Source organism: Jaculus jaculus, chromosome 2 (genome assembly GCF_020740685.1).
Source record: "Jaculus jaculus isolate mJacJac1 chromosome 2, mJacJac1.mat.Y.cur, whole genome shotgun sequence".
Lineage (NCBI taxonomy): Eukaryota > Metazoa > Chordata > Mammalia > Rodentia > Dipodidae > Jaculus > Jaculus jaculus.
Window position 1 is genome coordinate 212,903,233 of NC_059103.1, and position 16,197 is coordinate 212,919,429.

Here is a 16,197-nt window from a genome sequence, read left to right on the forward strand (position 1 = left end):
AGAAAGGTCCAGGGAGGTATTTGTCCTTCCTGGCTCCAGCCATGAGCCTCGAAGAAAGGTTTTCATTGGAGAATCATGGAGAAGAACCCTGGCATTTGTGCCTTCCACGGACTTCAGTAACTCATTAAGGTCCTCTTACTCATTTGGGTGGTCTCAGCTTCCTTCCTTCAATCATTCATTCCTCTTTCCCTCCTTCCCTTCCATTCCATCTTTTTTCCTTCCAGTGTACATGTCAGTGTACATGTTTCAAGAGTCTTCACCCCATAGGTTTCCTGCCTCAGGATCTGAGCTGGTCATCTCCCAAGCACCCTCAGATCTGTTGAACTCAAGAAAAAGTGGTCTCTATGGGTGTCAGTCTGGAGTTCTGCAAAGGGGCAAAGAGTGGGGCATTTGATTAGCTCTACACTAATGCAGGGATATACATAGGCATTGCCCAGGCTCAGGGTTAACAGCTAGTATCCTGACTGAGACCCCTAAAGAAGGGATTTGGAGGCCTAAATAAAGCTCCCCTCCAAGCCACTTATCTTGAAGATTTCCCCCACTGTTGCTTTTCCATGGGAGTTTCTGATATAAACCTCTCCACAGATTTTGGTTTTTGAGGTAGGGTCTCTAGCCCAGGCTGACCTGGAATTCACTGTCTAGTCTCAGAGTGTCCTCGAACTCATGGCAATCCTTCAACCTCTGCCTCCCAAGTGCTGGGATTAAAGGCGTGCACCACCACACCCAGCTGCCTCCACAGATTTTTGACAGACTGAAAGTTATTTGGGAGGCAAATCCCTAAGGGACAAGATGAAACTCCAGTGGCTCATATCGCTACTTTTCTGTTGAATATCCCACCCCTGTGTTTTATCAATTTATTGGTCCTTGGGTTGCCATCATAGGCACACAGACTGATAAATATTTAACTTATTAATTTAGCAAAATAGAAGGAAATTCATTTTCAGCTTTTTTAATGTTGTGTGTAGAAGATGGAATCCCTGATAACTAGGTCCTCATAAAAGCTGATCATTGGGGCAGACATTGCCAGAATCTCCTGGGATGGTGGGTCTGCCTACCACAAAAACTACCTAGTCCAAGACCTTGGGTACTCTGTCAGCCCAGTCTTCTTATCCAAGGCTGGGTTTTTAGGGAAAGTGATGGGAGGCTTCTTGTTTCATGGCACCCTGAACTCCCTTTCCCTTGACCTAGTCTGGCTCCCTATAGGAATGGACTCATGAAGACATTGCCCTTCCTCCCCATCCACCCCATCTCTCTCCACTGGCTTGTGACCTTTGGGTGCTATTGCTTGACCAGAAGCACGAGTTGGTGTTCCTCTGGCCTTTGTCTCTATGTATATCTGGGCCCGGAGATCCTCACACAAACTCAGGATCAACCCCTTCTAGAGACCAGAAGCTCTTATCTCTTCAGGGTTTAAGTGCTGGTTGTAATAATGTTATGTCTTATATATTTAGCAGAATAAATATTGCATACTATGGGCTGGAGAGATGGCTTAGCGGTTAAACGCTTGCCTGTGAAGCCTAAGGACCCCGGTTCGAGGCTCGGTTCCCCAGGTCCCACGTTAGCCAGATGCACAAGGGGGCGCACGCGTCTGGAGTTCGTTTGCAGAGGCTGGAAGCCCTGGCGTGCCCATTCTCTCTCTCCCTCTATCTGTCTTTCTCTCTGTGTCTGTCGCTCTCAAATAAATAAATTAAAAATTTTAAAAAAAAAAATATTGCATACTATATGTGAGCAGGGTATTATGTTTATGGTGATAAATTTAAATGCTTCTTACATGTATTTTTTAAATATTTTATTTTCTTTAGCATTTTTTGATTGACAACTTTGATAATTATACAAAATAAACCCAAGGTAATTCCCTCCCTCCTCCAATTTCCCCTTTACAACCCCATTCTTCCTCATATATTTTCCTCTCTCTCTCTTTTTTTTGGGGGGGCAGGGTTCGAGTAGGGTCTCACTCTAGCCCAGCCTGACCTGGAATTCACTCTGTATGTAGTCTCAGGGTGGCCTTGAACTCATGGCAATCCTCCTATCTCTGCCTTCCAAGTGCTGGGATCAAAGGCGTGTGCCACCACGCCCAGCTTCTGTCTCTTTTTTTAAAAAAAATTTATTGACAACTTCCATAATTGTAAACAATATCCCATGGTAATTCCCCCCCCCTTTTGCCCTTTGAAACTCCACTCTCCATCATATCCCCTCCCTCTCTCAACCAGTCTATCCTATATTTTGATGTCATGATCTTTTCCTATTATGATGACCTTGTGTAGGTAGTGCCAGGCATTGTGAGGTCATGGATATCCAGGCCATTTTGTATCTGGGGGGAGCACGTTGTAAGGAGTCCTATCCTTCCTTTGGCTCTTACATTTGTTCCACCACCTCTTCCGCAATAGACCTTGAGCCTTGGAAGGTGTGATATTGTGATAGAGATATTACAGTGCTGAGCACTCCTGTCACTTCTTTCCGGCACCATGATGCCTTCTGAGTCATCCCAAGGTCACTGCCATCTGAAAAGAGAAGATTCTCTACCAAAAATGAGAGTAGCATTAATAAAAGGGCATGAATATTAAGAGAAGTGCTTACTGAGCAGTTTGATCAACATAGTATATACATTTAGCCAGACAGCAGCAGACGTTACACCCCTAGGGCTTATGACTACCCCTGTTTGAAGTTTTCAGTATCAGGGATGTATTCCTCCCATGGAGCAGGCCTCCAGTCCAATTACAGGGCAGTTGGTTTCCATCATGACAGACACCATGACATGCCACTATTGCACCCATTGGCTCATTTGTCCTGGCTGGCCAGTTATAACGCTTGCAGTGTCCACTGTTGAATATCTTCACTGGTGATTTCTCTTTCTCCCATTGAACTGCATGTAGAATGGCTTCTTCCAGCTTTCTGTCAGCTGGTCTACATGGAGGAGGTTATCAGCTCAGTTCCAGCAGGATTTCTCGATGGCCTTGCAGCCCAAGTATGTGGAGTCTTCAGCAATAGGGTCTTACCATCTATTCCTAATGGGAAACCAAGGGCCTCGGCAGTGGACTATAATTTTGGGGGGGGGCATCAGGGACCTCCCTGGCCAACAACTCACTGGAAGGTATCCCATCGCTGGCACTGAAAATTTTCTAGCAACAATCTACAGCTCCTGAGTGTTTCATTGTCCAAAACCGGAGGATTCCATATGATTTATTTACATCCTCTTAGATTTTGATTAGCCCTCCCTCCACCTTTCTTTTACTCAATATCTTCCCCTGACCTCACTTGGGCCTTTTCACCCCCATTAATCTATTCTACTTACATATATATAATACCATCCTATTAAGTACCTGCCTCCCTTCCTTTCTCTTCCCTTTATATCTCTTTTCTAGCTTACTGGCCTTTGCTACTGAGTTTTCTTCTGTGTGAGTAGGAAGAAAACTCAGTAGCAAAGGGCAGTAAGCTAGAATCATCTGTAGCTAGGATCCACATAAGAAAGAACATGGGATGCTTGGCTTCCTGGGCCTGGGTTACCTCACTTAGTATAATCCTTTCCTGATCCATCCATTTTCCTGCAAACTTCATAACTTCAATTTTCTTTACCGCTGAATAGAACTCCATTGTGTAAATGTGCCATATCTTCATTATTCATTCATCAGTTGAGGGACATCTAGGCTGGTTCCATTTCTTAGCTATTTTGAATAGAGTGGCAATAAACATGGTTGAGCAAGTATCCCTAAGGAATAAGACAAGTCCTTAGGGTCTAGGAGTGCTATACCTGGGTCATATGATCTAGTTTTAGCTCCCTCAGGAACCTCCACACTGTTTCCACAATGGCTGGACCAGATTGCAATCCCACCAACAGTGTAGAAGGGTTCCTCTTTTTCTGCATCCTTGTCAGCATTTATGGTCATTTGTTTCCATGATGGTAGGCAATCTGACAGGAGTGAGATGGAATTTTAATGTAGTTTTAATCTGCATTTCCCTGATGACCAGGGATGTCAAACATATATTTTTAGATGTTTATATGCAATCTGGACTTTTTCTTTTGAGAACTCTCTATTTAGTTCCATAGCCAAATTTTTTAATTGGCTTGTTTGATTTCTTATTAATTTTTTGAGTTCTTTGTATATCCTAGATTTTATGCCTCTATCAGCTGTATAGCTGGCAAAGATTTTCTCCCATTCTGTAGGTTGCCTCTTTGCTCTATTCAGTGTCTCTTGCCATACAAAATCTTTGTAATTTCATGAGGTCCCAGTGATTAATCTGTGGTCTTATTGCCTGAGCAAAAAATAAAATTGGGGTTGTATTCAGAAAGTCTTTGCCAAGACCAATATGTTGAAGGGTTTCCCCTACTTTGTCCTCTAGCAGTTACAGAGTTTCAGGTCTGATATTAAGGTCTTTGATCCATTTGGACTTAATTCTTGTGCATGGAGAGAGAGAAGAATCTATTTTCATCCTTCTACAGATACATACCCAATTTTCCCAGCACCATTTGCTGAAGAAGCTGTCTTTTCCCCATTGAGTATTTTTGGCATTTTTGTTGGAGATCAGGTGGCTATAGCTACCCATTTCAGCTTGGTCCTCTATTCTGTTCCACTGATCTACATGTCTACTTTTGTGCCAGTACCTTGCTGTTTTGTTACTATGGCTCTGTAGTATAGGTTAAAATCAGGTATGGTGATACCACCAGCCTTATTTTTGTTGCTCAAAATTGTTTTAGATATTTGAGGGTTTTTTATGCTTCCAAATGAATTTAGGATTGTTTTTTCTATTTCAGTGGAGAATGCCATTGGAATTTTGATGAGGATTACATTAAATATTTAGATTGCTTTTGGTAAGATTGCCATTTTCATAATATTGTTTCTTCCAATTCAAGAACAAGGGTGTGTGTCCATTTCCTAGTGTCTTCTGCAATTTATCACTTGAACGTCTTAAAGTTTTCCTTGTAGAGATCCTTCACTTCTGTGGTTAGGTTTATTCCAAAGTACTTTATTTATTTGTTTGTTTGTTTATGCAATTGTGGATGGCAGTGATTCTCTGATTTCATCCTCTGTGTGTTTCTGTGTATATATATATTTCTTGTATCCTGCTACATGTCTATAGGTGTTTATCAGCTCTTAACAATTTTCTGGTAGACTCTTTAGGTTCCTTTATGTATGGAATCATGTCATTTGCAACTAAAGATAACTTGATCTCTTCCTTTCCAATTTGTATCCCTTTTATGTGTGTCTCTTGCCTTATTGCTATGGCTAAGACTTCCAGTACTACATTAAATAAAAGTGGGGACAGTGTCTTGTTCCTGATTTTAGTGGAAAAGCTTCAAGTTTTTCTCCATTTAATATTATGTTGGCTCTAGTCTTCTCATAAATTGCCTTTATTATGTTGAGATATGTTTTTTCTATTTCCATTCCCTGTAGGATTTTTATCATGAAGAAATGTTAGATTTTGTCAAATGCTTTTTCTGCATCTAATGAGATGATCATTTGTTTTGTCCTTCAGTCCATTTATATAATGCATTGCATTTATTGATTTGCGTATGTTGAACCATCCCTGCATCTCTGTGATAAAGTCTACTTGGTGGGGTGAATGGTCTTTCTGATATATTTTGTTGCAATTTTTGCATCTATGTTCATGAGGGAGATTGGTCTGTAATTTTTTTTGTTGTTCTTTCTTTGCCTGGTTTTGGTGTCAGGGTGATGCGGGCTTCATAGAAGGAGTTTGGGTTTCACTCTACTTCAGCGTGACCTGGAATTCACTATGTAATCTCAGGGTGGCCTCTGCCTCCTGAGTGCTGTGTTTAAAGGTATGTGCCACCAAACCTGGCTAGGTCTCTCTTTTATTTTGATATCATCATCTTTTCCTCCTATTATGATGGTCTTGTTTAGGTAGTATGAAGCACTGTGAGGTCATGGACATCAAGGCCATTTTGTGTCTGGAGGAGCGTGTTATAAGGAGTCCTACCCTTCCTTTGGCTCTTACATTCATTTGCCACCTCTTCCACAATGGACCATGACCCTTGGCAGGTGTGGTCGAGATGTCTCAGTGCTGAGCACTCTGTCACTTCTCAGCACTGTAGTGCTAAGTCATTGCAAACTCATCACAATCTGCAAAGAGAAGCTTCTTTAACCAGAGATGAGCATAGCATTAATAGGGCATGAACATTAAGAGAAGTGCTTACCGGGCAGTTTGATGAGCATAGGCTGTACATTTAGCCAGAAACTAGCAGATGTTACACCCCAAAGGCTCATGACTAGCCCTGTCATGGATTTTCAGTATCAGGCATGTTATTCCCTCCCATGGAGCAGGCTTCCATTCTAATTAGAGAACAGTTGGTTTCCCCCAAAACAGACATGCCACTATTGCACCTATTAGCTCATTTGGCCTGGCTGGCCAAATTTAAGGCTTGCAGTGTCCACTGTTGAATATTTTCACTAGTGATTTCTCTCTCTCCCATTGAACTGCACACAGCATAGCTTCTTCCAGCTTTCTGTCAGCTAGTCTACACAGAGGAGGTTTTGAGCTCAGCTCCAGCAAGATTTCTCAGTGACCTTGCAGCCCAAGTTTGTGGAGTCTTCAGCAATAAGGTGTCACAATGTATTCCTAGTGGGAAACCAAGAGCCTCAGCAATAGCCTGTAATACTTTGAGGGTGTCAACGACCTCCCTGACCAACAACAACTCACTGGAAGGCATCCCATTCCTGGCACTGAAAATTTTTTAATAACAATCTATGGCTTCTGGGTGTTCCATTGTCTGTATGAATTATTTTTTTAATTTTCCATATGAATTATTCATACCCTCTTAGATTTTGATTAGCCCTCCAGCCACCTTTCCTTTATTCATTCTCTTCCCCTGACCTTACTTAGCTCATTTAGGCCTATCTGTATTTTTTTAATATTTATTTATTTGAGAGAGAGAAAATGGGTACACCAGGGCCTTTAGCCAATGAAAACAACCTCTAGATATGTCAATGTGTGCATCTGGCTTTATGTGGGTACTGGGGAATCTAACCTGGGTCCTTAGGCTTTACAGCAAATGCCTTAACCACTGAGGCACCTGTACAGCTCTCATACATGTTTTTTTTATTTTTTTAAGAGTTTATTTTTATTTTTTTATTAGAGACAGGGGTATGGAGAGAGAGAATGGGCACACCAGGGCCTCTAGGCACTGCAAACACATTCCAGATGCATGTGCCATCATGTTCATCTATCTGACATGGGACCTGGACAATCAAACCTGGGTCCTTTGGTTTCACAGCCAAGCACCTTACCACTAAGCCATTTCTCCAGCCCTTCAAATATATTTTTAAAGGTGGTCTTACAGATCATTGGGCTTTTCTGGTTTCAGGAAGTGAGGATTTTTCTAGCTTTCTGCCTCCTAGGGAAAGCAAGTTAATGTAATAGATAGTAATATAATTTCAAAGGGGAAAGTGGGCCGGGCGTGGTGGCGCACACCTTTAATCCCAGCACTTGGGAGGCAGAGGTAGGAGGATCGCCGTGAGTTCAAGGCCACCCTGAGACTCCATAGTGAATTCCAGGTCAGCCTGGGCTAGAATGAGACCCTACCTCGAAAAACCAAAAAAAAAAAAAAAAAAAAAAAAACAAAGGGGAAAGTGGGGGGAGGAGGGAATTACCATGGGATATTTTTTTAATTAAAAAAATTCCTTAAAAATGTTAATACTGTATTCATAAATAGTAAAGATAATTTAAGGGATTCTGGGTCTTCCGTTAGAGTGGTCAGTGCAGACACATGCTGTATTGGGATTCATGCTTCTGTTGGTTTCAGTGAGTGAATATGTCAGTTGGACTAACAGAAGGTAGCTCTTGGTGGGATTGTCAGTCTGGTGATGGGAACAGCCACTTGGATGCTACTATGGGAAAAGAGGAAGATGAAGAATCAGAAGAGTTGTTGTTTTTCTTTTTTTTTTGTTTTTCTTTTTTTTGTTTTTTAAATTTTTTGAGGCAGGGTCTCACTCTACAGGCTGACCTGGCATTCACTGTATAGTCTCAAGGTGGTCTCAAAGTCATGACGACGCTCCTACCTCTGCCTCCCGAGTGCTGGGATTAAAGACGTGCACCACCACGCCTGGCCTAAGGTTTTTTGATTTTTTTGGTTTTGGGAGGTAGGGTCTTACTCTGGCCCTGGCTGACCTAGACTTAACTATGTATTCTCAGGTGGCTTCAAACTCACAGCAACCCTCCTGCCTCTGCCTCCTAGGTGCTGGGATTAAAGGCAAGCACCACCACACCCGGCTCTGCCTGGTTTTATAAAGCAGGGTCTTTCGTTGTTGTTCACTGCTCTGTTTATAAGCTTCCAGGAAATTCTCCTGTCTCTGTCTCCTTCTCACCATAGGCACACTGGGATTACAGAATCCCATCCCAGCTTATGGCTGTCACGCGTGGGGTCTGGAGATGTGAACTTAGAAACTCAGAGTTGCATGACAAGCATTTTAGCCATTGAGCCATCTCCCTGTTCCAAGCCTGTTTTATTTATTGGCTGTTTTCACCCAAAATTTCCACAAACGTTTTAGTCATAGAACACTTCATGGATGTTTCTGGCCATCATTGGGGATGGACCTCTTAGACTCTGAGTCTTTTATTTTCAAGTCTCCTTACTGGTTTTTGTTTAGTTTGTTATTGTTGTTTTGTTTTGTTTTGTTTGCAAGAAGAGAGAGAGAATGAATGGGCATGCCAGGGCCTCTAGCCACTGCAAGCAAACTCCATATACATGTGCCACTTTGTGCATGTGGCTTTACATGGATACTGGGGAATTGAACTAGGGTTGTTAGGCTTTGCAGGCAAGCACCTTAACCACTGAGCCATCTTTCTAGCCCACCCTTATTGGGCTTTGAAGAGGCCCATTACACAGAACTGCCTTCCCAAACTAAGTCTAAACCTGTTGCAGAATAAAGCAACTGGGCTAGAGGTTTATATGCAGCTCAGTAATAAAGCCCTTGTCTAACAAATGCAGCGCCTCAAGTCATTAATATTATAAAGAAACTTTAAAAATAAAGCTCTAGCCAGGTGTGGGGCCACACACCTTTAATCCCAGCACTCAGGAGGCAGAGGTAGGAGACTACATAGTTAATTCCAGGTCAGCCTGGGCTAGACTGAGACCCTACCTCAAAAAAACAATAAATAAATAAATAAAGCTTTTGTCTCAGCAGAGCTGCTGCCAAACACACAGCCTTTAATCCCAGCACTTAAGAGGCTGAAGTAAGAGGATTGCTGTGATTCCAATGCTAGCCTGGGCTACAGAATGAGCTCCAGTCAGCCTAGGCTAGAATGAGACCTTGCTTCAAAGAAACCAAAACACTGGGCTGGAGAGATGGCTTATCAGTCAAGACACTTGTTTGCAAAGCCAAAGGACCTCAGTTCAATTCCCCAGGACCCATGTAAGCCAGATGTATAAGGTGGTGCATGCATGTGGAGTTTGTTTGCAGTGGTGGAGGCCCTGGCATGCCCATTCTTTCTCTCCTGTTCTCTGTCTATGCCTCTCTTTCTCAAATATATAAAATAAAATAAAAATAAATAAATAAACACTGGGCTGGAGAGATGGCATAGTGGTTAAGGTGCTTGCCTGTGACGCCTAAGGACCCAAGTTTGATTCTCCAGATCCCACATAAGACATTTGTACAAGGTGATGCAAGCGTGTGAGTTTGCACATGTACAGGACATAGCACATGCATGTGGAGTTCTATTGCACTGTTTTAAAAAAGCCAAAATGCCACACACACACACTCACCTGATAGGGAATGAACATTTTAATTTTTTTTTTAATGTTAAGAGGTGGGCATAGTGGCCCATGACTTTAATTCCAGCACTTGGGAAGCAGAGGTAGGAGGATCACCATGAGTTCCAGGCTACCTTGAGACTCAGTGAATTCCCGATCAGCCTGTGCTAGAGAAAACCCCTACCTTGAAAAATGAAACAAAATGTTATTTACTGCCAGTAAAATATATGACCTAATAGCAGACTCCAGAATAAAGCAGATGTATACTACTTTCAAGAAGTGAGTGGCCATTATAGTCTTCCCCCATACTGAGAGCCAACACAGAGCAAACCAGTTCCTAAGGAGTGGCTGAACTGAGAAAACCTGGTTCTTACCCAGACTAACCTGTAGAGCGGAATGGGAAAGGTGCAGTCATCCACACATTATGATGCTGTCCTTGTCTATAATTAGGGCACTTGTGTCAAAGCTTCCTAAATCTGTGCTGTCTTTTCCTGGTACTTGCCACAGACCCTGGTAATATCCTTCAAAAAGAGAGAATTCCCTTCTTGTATCTATCTACTGGGAATTCTTGCCTTAGAATATCACTCATGTATGGCATATAGTTTAGAGTAGTCTACAGCAGAGACCTTGGAGGTGGTGGGGAAGGCCTGAGGATAAGATAGTATCCTGCCCTGGGGACCAGGTTGTGCTCTATGGGGGGGCTACATGACCCTGAAGCCTGTGGCATTGGAAGGTCTTACCACCATCCTCTGCTACAGGAGAGATCCATGACCCTCTTGTCTGAGGAAACCTGAAGAGCCTAACATCTACCGCCAGGAAGAGTCAACCTTGTGTTCCTGTGCCCTAGTGTAAGGCTGGGCCATTTGTCCACAATGCAGAGACCTCCCTACACCACCTGTGTCTCAGTGCAGCAGCTATCCCCATATGAAATATTGCCATGAGTGGCATCTTTAACCTTAGCAGCTGTCATCATGTCATGAAACAGTTATCATTAACACCCCTATACACACGTTCAGCCCCCAGAACCTGTGACTTGATCCTAGAAAGTTCTCATTATCCTCTCTGCTGCATGCATAAGTCTGTAGCCTAAATGTGGCAGATTCCCATCAGTGTCTGAATATCCAGCCTTTCCCCTCTGTCCTGTGTACAGCTCCACTGGTCATTGCTCATGCTCAGAAGCCCTCCCTCTGCCTGCCCCAGGCCAGGCTTGGTTTATCTGCACATGAGATGCTGTTTGCCTTGCTGGGCTCCTGAACTTACCCCATTCCACATGGCCTCTGGAAACTCAGTCATGATAACTCTGGAGGGCAGGGCTCAGGTGACATTAACCTGTGTCCTCACCTCTGTATCTTCAAACAATTTGATAACTTTCCTCTTCATCTCACCATTAGCCTTGCCTTGTTAAAAAATACCTTTTGATTTCTCCAGTAGAGACTGACATCTGCAGCAAAGTCAATTTCAGGGTTGCAGTTTTGAGTACTGTTAGCTTTTTGTGTTTTGTTTTCAAAAGATATTTTTAAAACACAAAATTTTTTTTTTTTTAATTTATTTGAGAGAGAGAGAAAGAGGCAGAGAGAGTGAATTGGTGCGTCAGGGCTGCCAGCCACTGCAAACAAACTCCAGATGCATGCACCACCTTACGCATCTGGCTTATGTGGGTCCTGGAGATTGAACCTGGGACCTTTGGCTTTGCAGGCAAGTGCCTTAACCGCTAAGCCATATATCCAGCCTTGTGGGGGGTTTTGTTGTTTGTTTGTTGTGGGTTTTTTTGTTTTTGTTTTTTGTTTTTCAAAGTAGGATTTCACTCTCGCCCAGGCTGACCTGGAATTTACTATGTAGTCTCAGGGTGGCCTTGAACTCACAGCAATCCTCCTACCTCTGCCTCCCAAATGCTGGGATTAAAGGTGTGCACCACCATGCTGAGCTATTGTTTTGTTTGTTTTGAGACAGTTTTGCTAGGTAGCCCAAGAGGGCACTGAATTCACAATCCTTCCTCAACTTTTCAACTGCTGTAATTATAGGCATGTATCACCACACCCAGCTAGTGATAATATTCTCATTTTGAACTTGTTTCAGAATGCAAACCAAAGGAAAAGAATCAAAATACGGACTTGAGCTTACAGCCATTAAGTTCAGACAAAATAACACTGATTCTGGGAGAAACACCTTTGGGGAAGACTGCTCAAGAACAATACAAAACAGAGCCGAGCTTCTGCCAGAGTTCAAATCCTGTTGGCCCCAATGAAGTTCAGGTCTTGAATCCTGGCAAACCTCTTACTCAACACCAGGTGGCTCCTAGTGGAGAAAGACCCTACATGTGCATTGAGTGTGGGAAGTGCTTTGGTCGGAGTTCCCATCTTCTTCAGCATCAGCGAATCCACACAGGTGAGAAGCCCTATGTATGTAATGTATGTGGGAAGGCCTTCAGTCAAAGCTCTGTCCTTAGCAAGCACAGGAGAATCCACACCGGTGAGAAGCCCTACGAGTGTAATGAGTGTGGGAAAGCCTTTAGAGTGAGCTCAGACCTTGCTCAGCACCACAAGATACACACAGGAGAAAAACCTCACGAGTGTCTGGAGTGTAGGAAGGCCTTCACTCAGCTCTCACACCTCATCCAGCACCAGCGGATCCACACAGGGGAGAGGCCATATGTGTGTCCCTTGTGTGGGAAAGCCTTCAACCATAGCACCGTCCTGCGGAGCCACCAAAGGGTGCATACTGGTGAGAAGCCTCATGGGTGCAGTGAGTGTGGGAAAACGTTCAGTGTGAAGAGAACACTGCTGCAGCACCAGCGGGTCCACACTGGTGAAAAGCCCTACACGTGCAGTGAGTGTGGCAAGGCCTTCAGTGACCGCTCAGTGCTCATCCAGCACCACAATGTGCACACGGGGGAGAAACCGTACGAATGCAGTGAGTGTGGCAAGACCTTCAGCCACCGCTCCACCCTGATGAACCATGAGCGGATTCACACAGAGGAGAAACCCTATGCATGCTATGAGTGTGGAAAGGCCTTTGTTCAGCACTCACACCTGATCCAGCACCAGAGGGTCCACACCGGAGAGAAGCCCTATGTGTGTAGTGAGTGTGGGCATGCCTTTAGTGCACGCCGGTCTTTGATCCAGCATGAGAGAATCCACACGGGTGAGAAACCCTTCCAGTGCTCAGAGTGTGGCAAAGCTTTCAGCCTGAAGGCAACTCTGATTGTGCACCTGAGGACCCACACAGGGGAGAAGCCCTATGAATGCAACAGCTGTGGCAAAGCCTTCAGCCAGTACTCTGTGCTCATTCAGCACCAGCGAATCCACACAGGAGAGAAGCCATATGAGTGTGGGGAGTGTGGACGAGCCTTCAACCAACACGGGCACCTGATCCAGCACCAGAAGGTGCACAAGAAACTGTGACCTATAGCCTCAAAGGTGACACACACATACACACCACCTCTCCCCCCAAAATAAAATAAAAACAGGCACAGCCTTCTACTAGGAAGGGGCTTGTGTTAACTACACAAGATGCAGTATTTTAACTGCTAAAATACTGCATCCTTCTGGGGGAGGGGGAGGAATCAAGAGAATATTTTTCCTCAATATTTCAAAGTTGTACTGGACATTAAGCCTACTGTAGTGAATACTGGTTAAAAAAAATAGCCATAATTCCTCATTTGTTTGACATGAATTAGTTTATTTGAAGCAACTGAGAAGTTAAACATAAGGAATGTTGTCCCAATAAATTTTTTTTTAAAGTCTTTATAATTGATCATTCTAATACTGTACTTAATGTACTGTATTTAATGTAGACCATTTTCAGTGTTAAAATACTCAGGTTATTGTGAATAACATAATATAAAAGCTTCTTGCCAGGACTGGTGGCACACACCTTTAGTCCCAGCACTGAAGCTGAGATAGGATCACTGAGGTCAAAGCCATCCTGGGACTACAGATTTTCAGTTCGGCCTGAGCTAGAGTGGGCCCCTGCCTTGAGGAAGAATTCTTATCAAGGGATTGGGAAGATTGCTCAGTGGTTAAAGGCACTTGCTTGCAGTGACTCCCAGACCAGGGTCAATTTCCAAGCTACCCATATAAGCCAGAGGCAAAAACTGGCACAAATGGCTGGCATTCATTTGCAGTGGTAAGAAGCCCTGGCATGACCATATACACACATGTAAGTAATTTAATTTTCTCAAGTACTGTTGTGAAATGGCAATTCAAAGTATGTGGAAATAACCTATTTTGTAGGAAAAATACATTAGTGAGAATTTATGTAAATTTAAAAATCACTTATTTTAACTTTATTCAAGATCAAAAAGAATGTTCTAACATTCTAGTAAAAAATAAACTCAAAAGTAGGTATTTGGGGGCTGGAGAGATGACTCAACAGTTAAATACATTTGCTTGGAAAGCTGGCTGGCCCAGGTTCAATTCCGTAGTACCTACCTGAAGTCACACCCACAAATGGCACATGCATTTGGAATTTGTTTGTGGGTGCAGGAGGCTCTGATGTGTTCTCTCTTCCATAAATGAATAATTTTTTAAGGTAGGTGTTTTAAGGGGTTGAGAGATGACTCAGTAAATAAAACCACTCGTGCAAGCATACGCACCTGAGTTCAGGTACCCAGAGCACATGCAAAATACTCCTGATTCAATAGTATCCATTGCCATGTACTATGATGAATCTGATTCATAATTGAAATTTTGTATACAAAAACAGCTATTGGCTTTAAGGATCTAGCCCTTATAGCTAAATGTATCAGCCATTTCTAGTAGCAACCAGCTACAAAAATTAACCTAAATGTGTTAATTGCCTTAAGAAGAAGTATTCTCTCTCCCTCAGGATGAGAGAGACCAGCTCACTGTAGACATTGGTGGGAGGAACTGAGATAATAGCTTCAGAGCAACTGAACTCACTGAACCCTTGGCCAGCTGAAGTAACTGAGGTAGGGGACGGACTTTAGGGAAGACTTGAGACACAAAAACAGTTTTAGTTACTTTTGTGGCACTGACAGATTCCCCGACAAAGGATTTATTCTGGTTCATGGTGTCCAAGGGTTAGGGTTAGGTTAGGACTACGGTCACTGTGCCATGATAAGGCAGAGTATGGCAGACATCTTTGCCCTTTCATGGTGGTGGTGAGCGGACAGAGATGAAGCCACTGGGGACCCAGTGGAGCTGTCAGATTGCCCCCTTCCTCCACTCCCTTGACCAGCTTCCTCCTCATTTTTTCCAAAATCTCTCAAAATAACACTATCAACTGTGGTGTCCCAACCTGAGCCCCTCTGTAGGAGACTTCCTATTTGAACCATAAAAGCACTAGTTGTTCCTCTGGAGAGGAGCTGAAATCAGGTGTTACTTAGGAAGGTGAGTTGGGGGGGGGTCTTGTCTTAAAAACAGCTGTGATGGTTAATTTATATTGGCAACTTGCCTGGTTTTAGAATCACCTAAGATACACCTCAGTGTGTGTCTGTTAGGGTGTTTACAGAGTTTAACTGAGGAGGAAGAGTCAGTCTGAATGTGGACAGCACCATTCTATGGGCTATTATCCCAGACTGAATAAAATGAGAAAAAGGAGGAAGCTAACTGAAGACTAGCATTCATTGCTGGCTAGCTCCTGGCTGCAGATGCATGAAGCAGGCACCGACCAGCTGCTTTGTGCTCCTGCTTTTCCCTCAATGATAGACTGGATCTCCTCAAACTATGAACCAAAATAAACCCTTTCTCCCTTAAGTTACCTTTTTTGTCTGGTATTTTGTCACAGAAAAGAGTAACTTACTTACCATGAGGCTAAGGAAAGCCTTCAGGTTGGCAGTGAGAGCAGCACATGGTCAGGGAATTCTACATGAAAGTTTGAGGTTTCATTATGTTCCCCAGCTGAGGAACTTGAGTGAAGTGGTGTAAAGTTCATGGCTAAGACAGTCTTCGTGGCTAGGACCACTTTCACCTGAATTATTGACCTGAGATTATTTCAAAATCCCTCTCAGGGTTAATAATTTGATATGAAAACTGATATACTCCAATCTCGTAGCTAGGTGATATATAATGCCAGTCAGGGGCATACCTATACAACTTTCAAACAGGTTGCAATTACAATGTGCAATGTGAGGAGGCCCTGAGAAAAGCATGCTGTCTTCCTGGCAGCCAAATAAACAGCTTCTCAGTCAGTGTTGGTGAAATTATACATTGGTATAACCAATCCGTAAATCATTTGGATCAATGTCCATTATAAAGGTTATCCTAAAGCCAGGTGTGGTGGCGCGTGCATTTAATATCAGCGCTCAGGAGGCAGACGTAGGATCACCATGAGTTTGAGGCCACCCTGAGACTTTCAGGTTAACCTGAACTAAAAGACCATACCTCAAAAAGCAACAACAAAAAAGTTATCCTAAAAACATGGTTCTGCTCCTAGGAATATACTCCAAACTCATAATTTAATTAAGTTGGACAATAATTAATGTGTCAGCACCAGCACCTGGTAGACTGAAGTAGGAGGATTGATATGAGTTC

General features: G+C 43.2%; 1 protein-coding gene across 2 annotated transcripts in view; it reads left to right on the forward strand.

The window, feature by feature from the left end:
* Znf250 (zinc finger protein 250) overlaps positions 1-13,447 on the forward strand; it is a 30,723-nt gene extending 17,276 nt beyond the window's left edge. For both annotated transcript variants that reach the window (XM_045143145.1, XM_045143146.1), the window contains exon 5: positions 11,780-13,447. In XM_045143145.1, the coding sequence (XP_044999080.1) occupies positions 11,780-13,104 (1,325 nt within the window). In that variant the 3' untranslated portion in view covers positions 13,105-13,447. The remainder of the gene's footprint in view (positions 1-11,779) is intronic.
* The last annotated feature ends 2,750 nt before the right edge of the window (positions 13,448-16,197 follow it).